Source organism: Panthera pardus, unplaced genomic scaffold, assembly GCF_024362965.1.
Source record: "Panthera pardus isolate Hobbes unplaced genomic scaffold, ASM2436296v1 HiC_scaffold_16, whole genome shotgun sequence".
Taxonomy (NCBI): Eukaryota; Metazoa; Chordata; class Mammalia; order Carnivora; family Felidae; genus Panthera; species Panthera pardus.
In genome coordinates, this window is record NW_026526721.1 from 10,670,558 (window position 1) to 10,689,556 (window position 18,999).

Below are 18,999 nucleotides of genomic sequence, written 5' to 3' on the forward strand. Positions count from 1 at the left end.
CTTTTTGTGACTGGCTTCTTTCACTTAGCATAATGTTTTCAAGGTTCATCATGTTGTCGTATGTATCAGAACTTCATCCCTTTTCGTGGTCGAATAATATTCCATTACATGGCTATCCGTCTCCCTTACCCATTCATCTGTTGATGAATGAACATTTGGGGTTATTTCCACTTTGGGGCTATTTTTATTTTTTATTTTTTAATTTTTTTTTCAACGTTTTTTATTTATTTTTGGGACAGAGAGAGACAGAGCATGAACGGGGGAGGGGCAGAGAGAGAGGGAGACACAGAATCCGAAACAGGCTCCAGGCTCTGAGCTGTCAGCCCAGAGCCCGACGCGGGGCTGGAACTCACAGACCGCGAGATCGTGACCTGGCTGAAGTCGGACGCTTAACCGACTGCGCCACCCAGGCGCCCAAGGGGCTATTTTTAATAATGATGCTACGAACCTTTGGATGTTGGTTTTGTGTGGACATGTTTTCATTTCTGTTGGGTTTATACCTAGGAAAGGAATTGCGGAGTCCTGCAGTAAGTGTGTTGAACTTTCTGAGGAACTTGCAAGCCGTCTTTCCAAAGTGGCTGCACCATTTTACATTCCCACCAGCAGTATAGGATGGTTCCTAGATTTCTCGAATCCCGTATCACATTGTATTTTATGAATTATCTCTGCATGCGGATTACTTACCCCACTTGGATTTAAGCTCCTCCTGACCACAAAACGTTCGTAAGATTGTCACAATGGCCACCCGGTCTAATTTCACACCTTCCAAAGAACTCTACACTTGAACAGAGTTAGCAAGTATTGGGCCCTTACTGGATTCTTACCATACATGACTTCATTTTACAGATGAGGAAACTAAAATTCAGGTTACTCGTCCAAGCAATTAACAGCAAAGCTGATATTCAGACCCAAGTTTTGACTGTACCACGTGGTCTTTCACGGTGAAAAAAAAATCTACCTATTTTGCAGAGGGAAAAAGAGTCTTACTTGAGAATTCGTGCTTTCCCTCTATAAACTCCCCAAAGGTAGGGCGCAATGTTTTGCTTCTTTCATTATCTCCTCTTGTGCGTAGCACAAAGGGGTAACTCAAAAATTTACTTCTGATTACATAAACTTTGAACAATGATATTATGACGAATAAGCTGAAATATAACAGTAAGGTATTGTCGTCATGGTCTAGTTCAATCCTTACTGCGACTATACGTGATAATATACGGTAAGCATCTAACCACTTGCCAATGCCCTCGGAGCCACAGCCACAACTGAATCTCGCTTAAATCCCCCAAAGTTGGCCTTTGTGCCTCAAAGCGTCACCGCCTGGGAACCAGAGAAGCGCTGCCTCTCCAGCTACCATCCCGGCGCCCAAGACGCAGCCTTGCGCCTTTCAGGTGACACCAGGCGGCTGCAAAGCGGCACTGGTTGACGAGGCCCGTGCCCCTAACCAGCATGGCCACCGTAAGGCTTCGGGGTGAGGGCGGCCGAATGAGGATCACGTGAGGAGAATCCCGTTCCTTTATTGGCTTTCCCTCCTGGGAGGGCGGGATACAATCACCCAGCGGGGGGCCGGTCTTAAAGGGCCCCGCGGCTGTGTCCTTCCCGAGCTCCGCCCCCGGGGCTGGGCGGGGCCGGCGCGCGGAGGCCGCGTCCGGGGGAGCCGTGGTGACCGCCGCCGGCTGAGACGAGAGCCCGAGGGGGTTAACCGCCGGGTCGGCGCGCGGGAGAGCGCGAGGGGCGCGCGCACGAGCCCGGCTCAGCCGACGGGAGCGCGCGGGCTCGGGCGCGGGGATGGAGGACGCCGTGGCCGGGCCCCGGCTCCGGGCGGCGGCCGAGGCGGCCGAGGCGCGAGCGCAGCCGGGGGTGACGCTGCGGCCCTTCGCGCAGTTCTCGGGGGCGGCCGAGGCCGACGAGGGCGGCGGCGACTGGAGCTTCATCGACTGCGAGATGGAAGAGGTGGACCTGCAGGACCTGCCCAGCGCCACCATCGCCTGCCACCTGGACCCGCGCGTGTTCGTGGACGGCCTGTGCCGGGTGAGGGCCGGGCCGGGCGGGCCGTCGGGTGGAGGGCGGACACTTGTTGCCCGGAGGAGGCGGCGCGGGTCGCGGCGCCCAGGTCCCGGCCGGCCCGGGGCAGCCTCTCCAGCCCGGGCCACCGGCGGGGCCGGGAGGCGACCCTCGGGGACGTGGCGATGCCCCCGGCCGCCCTGCCGCGGTCCACTCACGGCCCGGTGGGGCGGGGGCGCGCTCCCGGAGGGTCCCGGGTCCCTGAGCACCTGCCGGGCCGCGCGCGCAACCCGCAGGGGGGCTTTCAGCGCCTCGCCTTTGACGGTGGCCGGTCACCACCTCGCAGACAAGCGCCTGCCCCCGGGTGTCCACTCGGGTGGGGAGAGTAGGGGTTGGGGGGAGTGAAGTAAGAGACAATCTCGGGATGAATTAGCACCCGGCGTGTCCGGGAGCTCGCAGGGCCACCCTTGGGGCATGTAAGGTAGCTCGGGCGGCACTTACTCCTTTGGGGAAGGGGCTCCCCTCATTCATCGGGAGGAGGAAACAGACGTGGAGCGGCGACGTGACTCACTGTTCATAAATAGGACAGCGTCTCTGCATTCTCAATCTGCACTCTTGGAAGAAAAACCAATGTTTGGGTGAGGATCTGTGGTTGCTCATTATCCTGTGGCTGGCCAGTTTCGGTCGAATGGTGTTGAGGGGAAGGGACCCATTCTCTAGGCCTTTAGAACAGTCGGGAATCTTGCTCTCTGAAGGGGTGACTTGCCACCATTGGGACACGCTATACATGGGGAGTTGATTTTTTTTTTTAATCCACCCAGTTTAGAAATTTAGGAGGGTGAGGGGGCAGGTATGAGTAATCAATGGTGGTGGCAGGGAGGAGGAATCTATTTCCAATCTACAATTAGTGTGCAGAATAGGATTTGGACAACGCAGGCGTTGCAGAATAAAGCCTGTCTCTAAGAGATATGTCTCAGGAGGAGAGCAGCCGTCAAAAAAAGCGATGCTTTCCATGCTTGGCTCTGGGTCTGCGTATACTGTCTATGAACTTGTAGTAGGAGGCTGTTGCCAAGAGGTACGCCACTGTGGAGCCGAGAATGGTGTGCTGGAGTCCCATTGATTTGTAATTTATGTGCCCATCCACTTTCAGAAAGGATTCACAAGGGCCGTGTGCTTAGGCAACTTCCTGTGCGTGCTTTCTAAAGCAACAGTTGTCGTAAGTGCGGGGTCCCGCTCGTCTTACTCTCAAACCTTGTCTCTTCCCGCGGCCAAGGTCTAACTAGCATTTCAGGTCTCTTTCCCCGGGGGTCCGAGGCTGTCCTTCTGATGGAGCCAGGTCAGGTCATGTGAGACTGCGTTTATTTGCTTGGGTGTCTAGCAATTTGTAGTTTTCCAGTTTTCCCAGTTAAGTATGGGGGACATTCCTGAGATCGCTTTGTATGAAATTTGGTCCGCTTTGCCAGCTATTCGTTTATAACAAATGTTGGCAACTCTGCTTGGGCCAGGCGCTATTCTGGGCCCTGAGGGCACAGCAGTGAATGGAACAGCAAGTCTGCCTTTCGGGGCTGACCTTTTTGTGGGCGGCAACAGACAGTGAACAAATATTGAGTCTGTCACGAGGCGACAGTGCTATAGGAAAAAGTAGGAAGGAGGAGATAGGGGAGGAAGGAGTGGACGTCTGGGAGGGGAGGGAGATTGATGTTTTAGTAATGACGATCGGGGAAGGGCTTACTAAGGAGGGGATATTTTGAACAGGCAGTGGGCTACCATTCATTCCTTCATTTATTCTTTTGCAGTTTATCGAGTGCTTACTACGTTCCAGGCACTGTTTTGGGCCCAGTGAGTAGAGGGGCGAACACAGTGAGCTTCCTGCTGATGTTCTAGTGGTTGAAGGGGGGGGGGGGGGTTAGGTAACAGAGGAATATAAGGGAACAAGGTCATTTCAGATAGTATGAAGTGCAATGGAGAAAGTAACATAGGATTGTAGGCTAGAGAGCCACCCAGGGGAGGATGGGGGCTGAGTCAGAATCAGTCCTCACGGGAGCACTGTGGTGGTTGAAGGGGTTTTAGTAAAGAACTGATTAATCGCAGCAGGACTAAGAGAGTCCCCTGGCGGTGGGGGGGGGTGGTATCGAGGGGAGGAAGTGGCATTGCTAGAGCCTGGGGAGAGCAGCGGCCCGGCAGGAGAGGCAGATGTGAAGGGATGGGATTGAGATGCTGTGGCAGGGACTGGCAGGGAGGAAATACCCCCCGCTTGCCCTGGCTTTCTGATCTCCTTGGCTGAAGCCAGCTGGCAGCCAGGAGGCAGGGGGGCCCCGAACAATACAGTCCCATAGGTGGGCTCAGCCTTCCAGAGCCCGGAGAAGGGGAGAGAGGGCAGAGAAGGGCCCTGGGGACGGTGCAGGCAAAGAGGACGTGCAGAGAGGAGTCAGCACGGGGCCACTTTAGATGGAGTGGCCCTGGAAGGTGTCTCTGCACAGCTCGGACTGGGCTGGCAGGAGGAAGCTCCCGGTGCAGATCTCGCGTGGCTGGCCTCCAGGCAGAGGGAACAGCCAATACAGAAGTTCCGAGGCAGTGGTGAGCTGAGTGAATTCAGAAGGCGCAAAGGGGCCCTCGTGGCCGAGTGGGAGATGGTAGGGGGAGACTGAGGTTCGACACAGCCGGGGGGGAATGGTTCCATGAGGGGCCTTGGTGGCCATGGGAGGGATTCAGATGTTATTCTAACAGCCAAGCCGAGTGGAGAAGGTCTCTTGGACAAGGAGAGTGGGGGGGTCAAGAGAGGAAGCAAGGAGACCCCCTAGGCGGCTCTTGCCTTTCCTTGTCCCAGGGAGCTTTGGAAGTGTTTGGACTCCGATGGGGTGTTGGAGATGGACCAAAGGACAGAGACTCTATTTGAGTCTGTCAGAATGGGGGTGGGGGAGCTTTATGAGCTTTGGTTGTACATCCATAGGGTCCTGTAAGATGTCAAACAATTGGCAAAGACGCAAAATTCACTGGGCTAGTCAGAGGCTCGGAGGGCAAGTAGTTCTGGCAACCGAGGCGGTGAGAGCAGAAATCCCCGTGTGGCCTTTGGTGAGCCTTCCAGTAAAAAGAGATTTCTCCTTTAGCTAAAACCATCCCTCTAGGTGGGAAGGTGTGGCCTCTGACAGCCTTATTAGTTTAAAGGCTTTTCTCTCTCCCAACCGGGCCAGATCACCCAAAGGTGGTGTAATGAATATGTCCTTCTCCATCAGGTCAGTGTGGTCTGACCCCTAGTGGGCATGCCGCTAACTGCATTGCTGACAGAAGTCGCAGGGCCAGCAGGGGGTAGGGTGTCTGGTGGTCCCCTCTCATTCAACAGCCTCTTAGAAGGCCACCTGGATGAGTGATGGTGGCTTAGCTTGTTAGGGGACGCTAGAACAAAATGCCACAGACTGAGTGGCTTATAAGTAACAGACATGGGGGACCTGGGTGCCTCAGTCAGTTAAGTGTCCGACTTCAGCTCAGGTCACGATCTCGCAGTTCAGGAGTTCGAGCCCCGCGTCGGCCTCTGTGCTGACAACTCAGCCTGGAGCCTCTTCAGATTCTGTGTCTCCTTCTTTCTCTGCCGCTCCCCCGTTCGCAGCCTGTCTCTCTCTCTCTCTCTCTCTCTCAAAAATAAAATAAACATAAAAAATTAAAAAATGAAATAAAATAAATAAACAACAGACATTTATTCCTCACCATTCCAGAGGCCAGCACGGGTGACAGCCCTCTTCTGGAATGCAGACTTCTCGCTGTGTCCTGAAGCCATGGCAGGGATGGGGAGCTGGGGCGGGGGGCTCTTTCATAAGGGCACTGGTCCCAGCCAGAGGGCTCCATCCTTGACCTAAATACCCCCTAAAGTCCTCATCTGCTAATACCATCACCTTCAGGGGTTAAGATGACGGCATGCAAAACTGGGGGGACCACAAACACCCAGACCATGGCAGATGGTGGGAAGGAAGAGGGCTGTGCCGGACTGTTCACCCAGGCTCGTATTATTCTCTTAGTCCCGAAAGAAAGAAATCGACCTGAGGCACCAATTCATTTGGGAATGTATATCAGAGGTCATTTTCTAGCCCTGACAGTTAGGTCTGATAGGTGAAATCTGTTTCTATTAGCTGGGTCATCATCGATGCTGTAAATAATTTGTAATGAACATGTTCATTAAATGCTTATCTAACACCTAACCGAAGCTGTATGGTCATTAATTTCAAGTAATATTACTAGAGATTTGCACCATTACAAATGAATGAAGACTTTTATGAAAATAAAATTAGTTCCTGTTGTACAAATATTAATGTAGCATATCCCATTACCGTCCTCTTTCTGCAAGACTGTTTTTGCTTTACTGAGAAAGCAAAGCAGCACTTTGAAGCAGTAATTAGAGGTGCTTTGGCTTGTCGGCAGTGGTCCACTGGTTCCCTAGAATAAAAGCTAACTAGAAACTTAGAGGAGTTCTCAAAAAATGCTCTGTGAGTTTCCCGGCAGCAAATATAGTTCCATACGGTAATAGAAATGAATACCGCTTTATCTGTTGTCTGCAAGATGAATGCATATTTGATTCTTAATGTTTATTGATTTTTGAGGGGGGGAGGGGCCGAGGAGGGGGTGTGGGGAAACAGAGGATCCGAAGCAGGCTCTGTGCTGACAGCAGCATACAGCCCGAAGCGAGGCTTGTACTCGTGAATCAGGAGATCCTGACCTGAGCCAAAGTCGGATGCCCGACCACCTGAGCCACCCAGGCACCCCTGTGTATTAGGTTGCTAGCGCTTTGCCCAAAGGCTAAGTCAGAACATATTAATCATCAAAAAAATGACTCTTCTCTAGTGAATAAACTCACCTTCCTTAAAACAGATGCCCACTTAAGATTCGTGATACAGACATGACTTTCTTTTAATAACAGGAAATATTCCGAGAGCCCTAAAAGGAGTTTGAGTGGTGGCTTTGATTTCTGTCTATCAGAGACGACTGATCGCACCTTAGCTACATACACGAGAGTCCCTGGGGAGCTCTAAAATCGTCCAGACCCGGGCCGCCCTGACCAGCTGCAGTCTCAGGGACTGGGAACCGCCTGGAAAGAATTGCCCAGGGAAGCTCCCCCAGGTGATTCTAATGGGGAGTCCAGGTTGGGGACCGTTGTCCTACCTGGAAGGGGTTTTGCCTGACCGGAGGCGTTGTTGGGCCATGAAAAGATCCTTGAGTAATTGGCCACTGGGTTCCATTTTGAGCCAGATCCGTGCCTCGATTGCCTCATGTCTAAACTAGAAGTCAGGCTCGTGGTCTGACGCCTCCCTTCTCTGAGTGGTGTCTGACCTCGTAGCTGGAAAGCAGGGTGATTGGCTGTCTGCCCTAGAGCCCTAGCCTTTGGGAGGTGACACGCGGGATCGGGGTGTGTGCTTTAACCTGGGGTTGCCTCCCTTCGCCTCCGTGCGCCTCCCTTTCCGCGGCTGCTCAGTCTCCAGACGTCACATGCTGGACTTGTCTTCCCAGAACCGATTTTTGTAGACAGGATACCATTCAATAGGAATTGGATGATGGAGATGGTTTTAGTGTCCGTGTCCGGGGTAGCACGGCTGATGCTACTTGGGGGCTGACTTCTGCTCCCAAGACTGTGGGCCCTTGGCCGTGTTTCTGCCTCTTCCTGTTACAAGTCAGTCTGTGGCAGCGTGTCGTGAGATGCGACATTCCAGCTGGACAGCGGCAGTCGGCTTCCTCTGCAGTGTCAAATCCAGGCATTCTCAGGCCATTTTTAGCCTCACCCGAGTGTCGGAGGCATGTGGTTTCTCAAACTTGAACCGTGTGTAAACCGGCCCCGACACCCACCCCCAAAGAGTAGAGTGACGGTAAACCAATATGGTATGGTTTAATTTCTTTGGAAATGTTCAGCATGTTCTATGTTAAAAACAAAAAACAAAAAAAGCCCACAAAACCCCCAACCGTGTGTTTCATCCGTGCAAAGTTTATTTTAGAATTTATTCACTATATCCCTAATTTTAGAATTTCTGACTCTTACATGAATCAAATGATTTTTTATATCCGTGAGGTTCCTTGGGCCCCTCCCCGTCACCCGTGTCGTGGGAGCAAGCGTGTGGGTCGCTTTCAGCTCTGTCCCCTACCACCGGGCACTCAGCAGCGGTAGCATCCACTGTCACTGCCCTGCAGCCAGGACTTTCCGGCCCCCAAGACAGTCCCCAAAGGGAACAAAACACAAACCGGCCTCGTGAGAGGACAGAGTGGCTAAAGCAGAAGCTGCTGGCGTCTGATTCCTGTGTCCATATTTCAGGTTGTGTTCGTCGCCTCTTGACTTTTGAAAAAGGTCCTCAGACAGTCCAGCCCACGCTTGTCATCCCCGCCGCCTGAGGGGACCCGTTTCCCGGGCTGCGTGACTGCATCACTCCTGGGGGGCAGCAGCCAGCTGTGCACACACAGCAGCGTCGCACATCAGTGTGCGCATTGAGGGTGGCAGCGGAGATAGGCCCCCGCGGACCACATTTTCGGTGCCGATCGTCGGGACCCCTTTCAAGGGCTGGGGGGGCGAGTGCCAGTCACTTGAAATACAATTCGGCTGTGACAGCAAACTTTTTTCTTTTTTCTTTTTTCTTTTCTTTTCTTTTTTTTTTTTAATGTTTATTTATTTTTGAGAGAGAGCGTGAGCGGGGGAGGGGCAGAGAGAGGGAGACGCAGAATCCAAAGCAGTCTCCAGGCTCCGAGCCGTCAGCTCAGAGCCCGACGCGGGGCTCGAACTCACGAACCGCGAGATCATGACCTGAGCCGAAGTCGGACGCTCAACCGACTGAGCCACCCAGGCGCCCCTACTTATGTTTTTTTAATGTCAAAAGATTTGATGGGGTTTAATATGCTCCCCTCCCCACTGAAGTGTGCGCGAGAAGAGACAGTGCCGCCCGCTGGCAGAGGGCACGGGTCTGAAGCAAACCTTCACCACGCGGGTCCACAGTGGGAGTCTGAGGATGCTGTTTCTCCCACCGTGCCTTAGTTTCCCCACCTGTAAAGTGGGGGTGGTGACAGTACGTGTTACGATGTACATAAAATGCTTATCACTGACTAGGACGGAGTAAACATAACCACCTGCGTTGGTGTATCAGTTATCTACAGCTGTGCGACAAACCGACTCAAAACATGGTCATTTCTTTAGAGAGAATTGGGGAGGGGCAGAGAGAGGGAGAGAGAGAGAATCCCAAGCAGGCTCCTCGGTGTCAGCACCGAGCCCGACGTGAGGCTCGAACCCACGAACCGTGACCTTGACCTGAGCCGAAAGCAAGAGTCCGACGCTTCACCCACCGAGCCGCCCAGGCGCCCCAAGACCTAGCGCTTGAAAACAATACATTTCATTATCCCACGGTTTCTGAGGGTCAGGATTCCAGGGACGGCTTTGCTTGGCGCCTCTCCCTCCAGGTCGGCCTCCTCCGAAGGCCACGCAGAAGGAGTGTCTGCTTCCAGCCTCCCTCACGTGGTTGGCCGCAGGATTGCCTTTCTGGGGGGCTCCTGGGCTGAGGGCCTCACCTCCTTGGTGGCTGTTGGCCAGAGGCCTCCCCGGTCTCCTTGCCACGTGGGCGTCTCCACAGGGCACCTCCCGGCCTGGCAGCTGGCTTCCCTCGAGCGAGCGAGGAAGGGCACGTGACAGGCAGGGGATCCGCAGTCCTAACCTCAGAGCGGAAGGAACCCCGCCACTTTTGCTCTGCTCTGTGGGTGAGAAGTGAGGCTGTGCCAGGGGCAGGGGGCGCCCACCAGGGCGGGACTCCCGGGAGGTGGAGGTCCCTGGGCCATCTCAGGCTGCCTGCCGCGGGAGCTCATCTGTTAGGACACTGTTTTCTTTGTAAACTCTTCTGACTTCTTGGAGCAGCTAACCCTCAAGTGCTTATGAAGGTTTTTTCTAATCTGTTTTGTTTTGTTTTTTTTTTTAAGCTTCAACCCTATAAAAGTCCTTTTCTCCACAGTTTTAGGTGGCACCACTGAACATAAAATACCCCATTGATAGGATTATAGCTCGGTTATTAGGTTTCTACAGTATCAAAAGCTGTTAGCCACTCCGTTTCTGAAAGGAGAGCTCGGGAAACTGGACCCATTGACGTTGGGAAGGGTCAGGACAGTATTTTTCCTTTCGGTGCTAATTTCAGCAGATGTGGGGTGAAACTCCTGTGTTAGTCCTAATCAACGCCATAGGAACAAGTATTTGAGGCTGGCCTGAATTCAGATTTAAAAAATGAAAGTGTCGGTTAGTTCAGATAGCCGAGTTTGGATTTGTTTTCACTCAACGTAACAGTAGCGTGTTTTCCTTCCCCCCTTTATATTTTTTTGTTAAACTTCCTGCTTTATTTTATTTATTTACTAAGTTTATTTCTGAGAGAGAGAGAGAGAGAGGGAGGGAGGGAGAGAGAGAGAGAGAGAGAGAGAGAGGGAGAGTGTGTGTGTGTGTGTGTGTGTGTGTGTGTGTGTGTGTGTGAGCTGGGGAGGGGCAGGGGGAGAGAGAGAATCCCATCCCATGCAGGCTCCACGTGGTCAGCGCAGAGCCCAACACAGGGCTCAAACTCACGAACTATAAGATCATGACCTGAGCCGAAATCACACGCAAGGGGCAGGGGGCTTAATGGATCAGGAGTCAGATGCTTAACTGACTGAGCCACCCAGGCGCCTCTCTGCTTTATTTTAAAGATGATAAAGTAGTTCCCATTCATTACGGTGAAGTTTTTTTATGTGTAATATATTTCTTTTCATCTTCTTATAAGAACTCTGCACGATAGGTGCAATAACATCCCCATTGCACAGATGTGGAGACTGAGGCCAGCAGAGGCCAAGTAGCCTGTCCTAGGTCGCATAGCCAGGAAGTGCTGGTCCTCTGATTCAAGCCTCGTTTTGGCAACCTCCAGAGCTTGGGCCCTCGTCATCTTACAGAGTACAGCTCTGCACATGAATTTTTCATGTCTTTCACATCTTATTGAAACCCCAGGGCTGCTCGGTGAAGAAAGTATTTTTATCCACAGGAAACGGAGGTTCAGATGAGTTACAGCTCTGTTACTCCTTCAGCCATTTATTTATACTTAACGGTGTATCTGAGTGCTCTTGGTATATCAGTGACAGCCATAGTGATGTTCTTGTGTTCAAGCAGAAGGCAGGGCCTGGGCGCTGGAGCCAGAAAGACCTGGATTTGAACCTTGGCTCCATCACTTCATTCATTCATTCATTCATTCATTCGTTCGTTCGTCTGTTCGTTCATTCGTTCATCCATTCATTCAACAAACGTTTACTGGATGCCTATTCTGAGCACTGTGCTGGTTTCAGAACCAGTCCTGGGACCCCAGGTGAGTCTCCCACCCGCCCCAAGGCCCCGCCTCCTTGGTTGCAGAATGAAGACAGTCATCCCCACCCCACGGTCATGGTGACATCAGCATGAGGGGGCGCAGCCCTAGACAGCCTTTGGTGAGTGACAGACACCAACCATCCCCACCTTCGTGGGGCTCACAGGTTAGCAGCAAAGACGAAGAATTAACTTTTGATTCCTGTGTGTTATGGTCAGTTGGTCAACGTAACCAAAGCACTTAGTAGATCCATAAAAAACCACATGTCGTTGGGCAAGTTATTTAACCAAACCTCAGTCGCTTCCTCTATAAAGTGAGCAGGTTGAGTTGGATAATGTCTGTGAGACCATTTCTGGCTCTCGAAACGATATGGGTGGCTTTACACTCTTACATCAGTGGCACATGGTTAGAACAGGGCCCATTTGCCCTTTGCTCCCCAGCACGCCCACATGTTAAAATCAGACTTTTCCAAGCAGGAAGTTGCTCAAGAAGGGAATTTCTCTAGTGTGAATGTAGTTTTCCATCCGGCTCTCCCACCTGTAGGCGAGGCAGAACCTGACCTCTACTCATCCTGGGTTTTCGGCTGCGGCTCTTTAACAAAAAGACAGATTAATAAGAGAAAAAACAGACCGTTATTACTGGGTGCCGTGCATGTCACAAGGGAGAAGCCTCAGCGGAATGGAACTCGGCTTATCAATCCTCTTGAACAAAGAACGACATACTTGCAGAGGAACGACAGGGCGGAGAAAAGCCATTTCAGGCTTCCAAGGGCAGCCGACTGTGGAAAGGTAAAGATGTGGGAGGAGTAAGGTTCCTCTGGTGTCTTCTCTGGGCTGATAAAGAGTCTGGAGTTGTCTCCAGTAAAAGGAGACTTTACATGCTGCCTTTAGGCAGAAAAAGAGGGAGGAGATAGAACTTTATTGCCTTCAGCTCAAAATAACTTTCATGTCAAAGAGGGATACTTGGGGGGGTGACATATTCTGCTTCCTTCACACCCATACTCGAGTCCTACACTGGTCAGTGAGAGGCCTGTCTGCGGGTTTGTAGCTGCAGAGGACGTGAATTTCAGTCACTTAGAAATTTACATGGGGCTGATGTGAAAGAAACCTGTGTCAGAGGGCGTTTAACTGACCGCTGCATTGATTCTGTCCATTCAGCATTGGAGGGTCTGCCAAAGAGAGCCTCACAGGGCCAGACCACTTATGTGAAATGTTTGTTCTTACAGTCTCTTGCTTACTTGGGACTTTTCCAAATCTCCTGATGGCTATTACTTATTGACAGGTGACAATATGTCCCATTTGCACGTCTGATTTATGCCCGTCGTCCCGGGAAAGTTATCAGTCGTACCCCTTTGACTCTTAAGTTTGGATGATAAAGTACAATTAATGATAGCACCCTGTTTATGAAGCACCATTTGTTCCAAATATTTTATGCACATCATTTATTTTTTTTTAAGTTTATTTGTTTATTTTGAGAGAGAGATAGGGAGAGAGAGAGGATCCCAAGAAGGCTCCACACTATCAGTGCAGAGCCCGACGCGGGGCTCGAGCTCACAAACCGTGAGATCATGACCTGAGCCCAAGTGAGGCGCTTAACTGACTGAGCCCCCCGGGGTACCCAGCACATCATTTAATCCTTCTTACAACCTTCTAAGAAAAATACTATCTTTGCCTCTTTTGTAGAAGAAGGCTTCTTCCCCCTTTGCAAAACTACTCAGCACATAGAATCCCGCTGCAACTGGGCCTCTGACCGTGGGCACTCTCGCAGAACCAGGGCAGGAAGGGCCCCTCAGCCTACACCCTGCTTTTCTCTCAGGAGGAATCAAGGCTCAGAGAGGGGATGATGTCTCCTCAGGGGTGCTCCCGGGACATTGGCTGGAACTAGAACAGGTCTCCTGGCCCCTACCCGCCGCCTTTTGTACTGCCCGTGTAATTCCCCGGAAGTAACGTCCTCCCCTCTCCCACCCCCGCCCCACCCAAAGAACCCAGAGCACATGAATAATGAGGACAGCTAGAGACAAGTCAGCCAGGACAGGCAAAACTGTCCCAGTGCCACTGTTAGGGGGCTGCCACAGAGCAGGGTATCCGGGGCCCCTCCCGGCCCGAGAGGCAGAGAGCTTTGCCCCTGAGCCAGTCCCATGCTGTTCAAAACACCGGCACTGGCCACCAGGGGGAAGTAACTTCGCGTATGTTCTGCGATGGAGCCCGTCTGTTGACTTAGACTTTAATTCAGGCATCAGGACAGAAAGTGCATTTTCAGCAGGAAGAAGTCACGCCTGTACCGCAAAAGAAGCTATTTAAAGATTAGTTTGTAGTTGAAACTTTCACGCGGAGGGACCGCCTCCCCTGCCCACAGAAGACCAAGGGAGCGAGAGCCACCTCCCGAGTGGCCCCTTCCCTGCCACCGGGCCATGCCGGGCCTTCGGTGGGAACAGGAAGCACAGGGGCATGTGGTCCTCCTACTCCAGCCATGCCTGGTTCGAGTTTGGCACTTCCTCTGCCTCAGGCTCAGGTTTGAGGTTTGTCGGGACTATGACTCCAATTATCAGCGGAGGGGCACCTGGGTGGCTCAGTCGGTTAAGTGTCGGACTCTTGGTCTCAGCTCAGTTCATGATCTCACGGTTTGTGGGATCGAGCCCTGCATCGGGCTCTGTGCTGACAGTGTGGAGCCTGCTTGGGATTCTCTCTCTCCCTCACTCTCTCTACCCCTCCTGCACTCTCTGTCTCTCTCAAAATAAATAAATAAATAAACTTAAAAAAATAAAAAAATAATAGTTAAAACAATCATCAACAAAGGGGCACCCGGGTGGCTCAGTCGGTTGAGCATCTGACTCTTGATTTCAGCTCAGGTCATGATCTCAGGGTTTGTGGGATCGAGGCCCGCATCAGGCTCCTTGCTGACAGTGTAGAGCCTGCTTGGGATTCTCTCTCTCCCTCTCTCTCTCTGGACCTCCCCCACATGCACGTTCTTGCACATGTGCTCTCTCTCTCTGTCTCAAACATTCAAGCTATCAGCATAAAGAAATACAAAGGGAACTCATTCAGATGAATCAGACACCATTTCAGAGATAACGGGAATTTTCTGAGCTGGCTTCCGATTTTAGGTTACCACATAGACTACTTATAAAAGTAAAGCTTGTGCTGGCAGATCGGTCTCCAGACCTGTGCAGCAGGACGTGTTCTCTCACATGGGAGCCCCTGTCCTGGGGTGAACGTAGCCTTCAAACTCAGCCCCCTGTTGATCCCGACACAGGATTTCCAGACTGTTTTTATTTTTAAAATCAATCCTGAAGTGGTGTATTTCTTTGAAATGGTCAATACATTTGCAGGGGGCTAACACTTTGACCCTAATTTGCTCTGTTTTGCCAAATATTTATTCTTGACACGTACTGGGAAATAACTGCTCATCGGCAGAATACTTTGTAGCCTCCCCGTTTGGAGCATTTCAGTTGTGTAGAGCAAGTTGGGGAAAATGACCTGGTCCTCCACGTGGTGAGCCCGCCTGAGACGGTGGCGTGAGTGAGGTGGGGTGGGAGGTAGAGACATTGTATGGGGGGGATGACTCCCCGCACTTGCTGGGGTGGGGGGGCCATCGTGCAGAGGACAGAACGGGGCGGTACATGCCTCAGTAGCGGCTTGGTCACCTCGAGGGCTGTGGCCGAGATTCCAAGCTTCATCTTCAGTCTGTAAAAGGAGGGCGAGGGGGTGCGTTCACCTTTCCTGGATGCGGTGAGGTGTTAAATACAGCACAGCAGTGTCTGTACTAGTATCTGAAGGCACGAGATACTCCGAAAGTATTTGTTTTGTCTTTATCAACGACCCCACTTTAACGGCCATGATTATATTACTGGATGATGATTCGTGTTGGGTGGCCATTTAATTTGTTTGTTAACTCATTCCCTTGTCATTTATTTCCTTCTCCTCCTTCGTTTTCTCTACTAGATAGCACAGGGGCCACACTGGCAGGATCACCTGATGGCAGGTTCCTTTGCTGCTTGGTATTAATCTTAACTCTTATGGCTCCGCTGAAAGTGGAAAGGTCCAGGCGTGTGCGCCTGGAAGATCCTTAAGTGCCATTTGTTACGGGCACACGCCAACCTTGCTTTAGAGTCCTGAATGCTTAAAGGTGTTATGATGTTGGGAATAGGAGGGTGGGTCCCAAAGCCAAGTCAGCCTGAGTTCAAATCCCAGCTCTGCCAGCAACTGGCTGTGTGACCTTGGGCGAGTGACTTTTTTGCGCTTTGGTGTCTTTAAGTAGGCCTCACTCCCAGCCCAGAGCCCGGTGCGGGCCTTGAACTCATGACCCTGAGATCAAGACCTGAGCTGAGATCAAGAGTTGAACGCTTAACCAACTGAGCCACCCAGGCATCCCTGGTCTCTTTGTTTTTAAAGTACCTACCTCCCGGGGTTGTGAATATAGGGAATAAGGGCAGGCCACCCCAAAATGTGCCACTTTGGCATACTGACTCTTTTTTAAAAAGGTTACTTAAGAGACGGCCTGTGCAAGAAGACACTCAGACTGCCCTCTGCCCCTGATATAATCCTCCCACGCAGAAGGTACCCTCCCTGTACTAGGAGGTAAAGAGAAGAGACATCCTTACCATCAGAGAGAAATTCGGGGCTGAGAAAGCTGTACAAATAACCCTGTTACTTTTTACTAATTATGACCCTAGTCCAAATTCTGATTAGAATTCCTTACTAATTAGAGGCGACTGGGTGGCTCAGTCGGTTGAGCATCCGACTTGGGCTCAGGTCGTGATCTCATGGGTTTGTGGGTTCGAGCCCCGCGTTGGGCTCTGGGCTGATAGCTCAGGGCCTGGACCCTGCTTCCGATTCTGTCTCCCTCTCTCTCTGCCCCTCCCCTGCTCGCACTCTCTCCCTTTCTCTCTCAAAAATAAAAAAAAAAAAGAATTCCTTACTAATTGAAGCTCCCAAAAGTTAAGTTTTTCTTTGTCCTGTCAATTCCTTACAGATGTATTGTTTCTTTGTCTAAAAAGTATGAAAACCGTATGCCTTGGTCATTTCTCTGGGTCTCAATTTCACTATTGGGTCTCCATGCACACATAATAAAACTTCTCCTGTTAATCTGTCTCAGGTCAAAGTAATTTTTGGTCCAGCTGGAAGACTTTAAAGGGTAGAGGAAGAATTCTTCCTTCCCTAAATAAGGATAAATATAAATTGTTAACCTTAAAAATAAAACTCCATATTATATGTCAAGCGTACTTCAATTAAAAAAAAAAAAAAAACAGTGGTGTCCAGGTAACTAAAAATAATAAAATTAAAAATAAAATAATGTAAATAAAATAAATTAAATAAAGCTGTTAGTTGTTTTACCAACAAAAATGCGTTAATTCCGGAATAACAGAATTGCAATTCCACAGAAGCAAACTAAGGCTAAACCACAGACAAGCCTGGAGAACAAAGGAGAAGAATGTTCTTACATCAAGAAAGGGGAGGTTGGGAGGGCTGTGTAAACAAAAAAGCCATTGGCCTAAACAGGGAATTCAAGTATTGTGGCTTCTCATTGGCTGAGCTGTTGCTGGGGCAGGAGAAACCCTTTCTTCCTCCTATTGGCTGTGATCAAGTAGTATCCTGGTGCAAGGTTCCTCCCTCCCGCCATTTGATCGGAGGTAAGGTGATAGCACTCCCCCTTCTGGCCTCCCATTTTGGCCAGGTTTCCCTTGATTAATTTTCACAAAATAAAGAGCTAAGAATAACACCAGGCTCAAAGTAAGTGTTTAGTACATGCTAGCAATTTTATTAAAACTAGTCTTAAAATCTAAATACTACGGTGTCTGAGTCGCTCACTGCTATTTATCCTGTGCCTAGGACAGTGCCTGCCACACAGTAGGCACTGAATAAATATTAAGTACGGCGGTAGAAGTAAAACACTAACATAAAAATGAAAGTATTGCTCTTTTAAGTCCATTAAATACTAAGCCTTATTTTCCCAGGAGGTTCCCGCACATGGGAGCATGTGTATGAGATTAACTGGCTGAGGTGCTGCTCAACATTAGGAACACTGTAGCAGGATGTGTCACACCAGGAGGCTAGCGTGGCCTGTCATCACTTGTAAAAGCTTAGCTCAAGTATGCTTTACCGTGGAATGAACTCTGCTACAAAGTTGAAAACAACTTAAGAAACAAAACGCGGTGGGGCGCCTGGGTGGCTCAGTCGATGAAGCCTCTGACTCTTGATCTCGGCTCACGTCATGATCTCACGGTTTGTGGGATCGAGCCCCATGTGCGGCTCTGCGCTGACAATGTGGAGCCTGCTTGGGATTCTCACTCTCCCTCTCTCTCTCCCTCTCCCCTTCTCTCTCTCTCAAAATAAATAAATAAACAACGGCAACAAAAAAACCCCGAAACACTGTAAAAACAAATCTCAAGACAATGGATGTAAAAATCCATGAGCCCTAAAGCATAAAATCATTAATGCTGATGATGAGAAATCCTAGGGGCGTCTGGGGAGTTCAGTCAGTTAAGTGTCTGACTTCGGCCCAGGTCATGATCTCGCGGTTTGTGGGTTCGAGCCCCGCGTCGGGCTCTGTGCTGACAGCTCAGAGCCTGGAGCCGGCTTGGGATTCTGTGTCTCCCTCTCTCTCTGCCCCTCCCCTGCTCACTCTCTGTCTCTCTCTGCTCTTAAAACTAAATAAACGTTAAAAAAAAAATCCTAGACTTCCCAGCACAATTTTTATTCTTATTTTTATTATTTAAAAAAATTATTTTTAGACATTTATTAATAAATGTTCGAATTCGGAGTGACAGATTCCAAAGCAGGCTCCAGGCTCTGAGCTGTCAGTACAGAGCCCAACAAGGGGCTCGAACTCACGAACCGTTGAGATCGTGACTAAGCCGAAGTCGGATGCTTAACCGACTAAGCCACCCAGACGCCCCTTTCCGGCACAATTTTTTTAAAAAATTCTGTAATTGAAAAGTAAATACCATGTTTGCTTGGGAGTCTTTCACTCTCTCTTGCCCTCCCTTTCTTCTTTCCTTATATCCTTTCGTTTTCTCTCCCTCTTTTCTCTTTCACTGTTCTTAGAATGCCTTTTAGGAGACACATCTTTTCAGAAATTCACTGTCATCTGCTAAATCTCCACTTACTGCACCAGCCAGACTCTAGCACCCTTGATAGAAGGTGGCTGGTCATTCTCTGCCAAATCTTGTCCCTAAGAGGGCAAAATCAACTTGTGATCTTATCTCTGAATGCTGCCCTGGTTTCCATTACTTCGTGCCAGGAAAGATGACCTTCCTTAATGAGATGCATGCTGTCTGCTTAGTACTCAGCGGCCTGCTGTGCTTTTAATTAAATGAACCGATCTTTAAAAGCTTTATGGTTAGCCCCACAGCAGCCTGTCACCCCGCAGTCTGTCCCCGGTTACAGTAATTCCAGATGATTACATCATAGGGTGGCACCAGTGGGGACTGAAGGTTGGACTTTAGCACTGTACGATCTGGGCTCATACTTCTTAGAGCCAGTTCTCTGTGCTTTGGGTCCGGGATAACTCACCCCTTAACCTTCTTGCCAGAGAGCACTGCCATTCTAAGCTGGCTTTAGCAAAGAGTTTACGCACCATTGCGTTAGGTCCACAGCGTGCTGGTGTAACAGTATCTAATGGCATTAGGGAGGACTTTCTGAAGAGCACAACTCATAACACATTTCTGAGTACCAACCATGGG

General features: G+C 50.5%; 1 protein-coding gene across 1 annotated transcript in view; it reads left to right on the forward strand.

Moving 5' to 3' along the window:
- The first annotated feature begins 1,669 nt into the window (after positions 1-1,669).
- The window catches only part of RCAN1 (regulator of calcineurin 1), a 100,911-nt gene continuing 83,581 nt past the window's right edge, over positions 1,670-18,999 (forward strand). Inside the window, exon 1 of the mRNA XM_019420270.2 lies at positions 1,670-2,028. Within this exon, the coding sequence (XP_019275815.1) occupies positions 1,786-2,028 (243 nt within the window). The 5' untranslated portion in view covers positions 1,670-1,785. The remainder of the gene's footprint in view (positions 2,029-18,999) is intronic.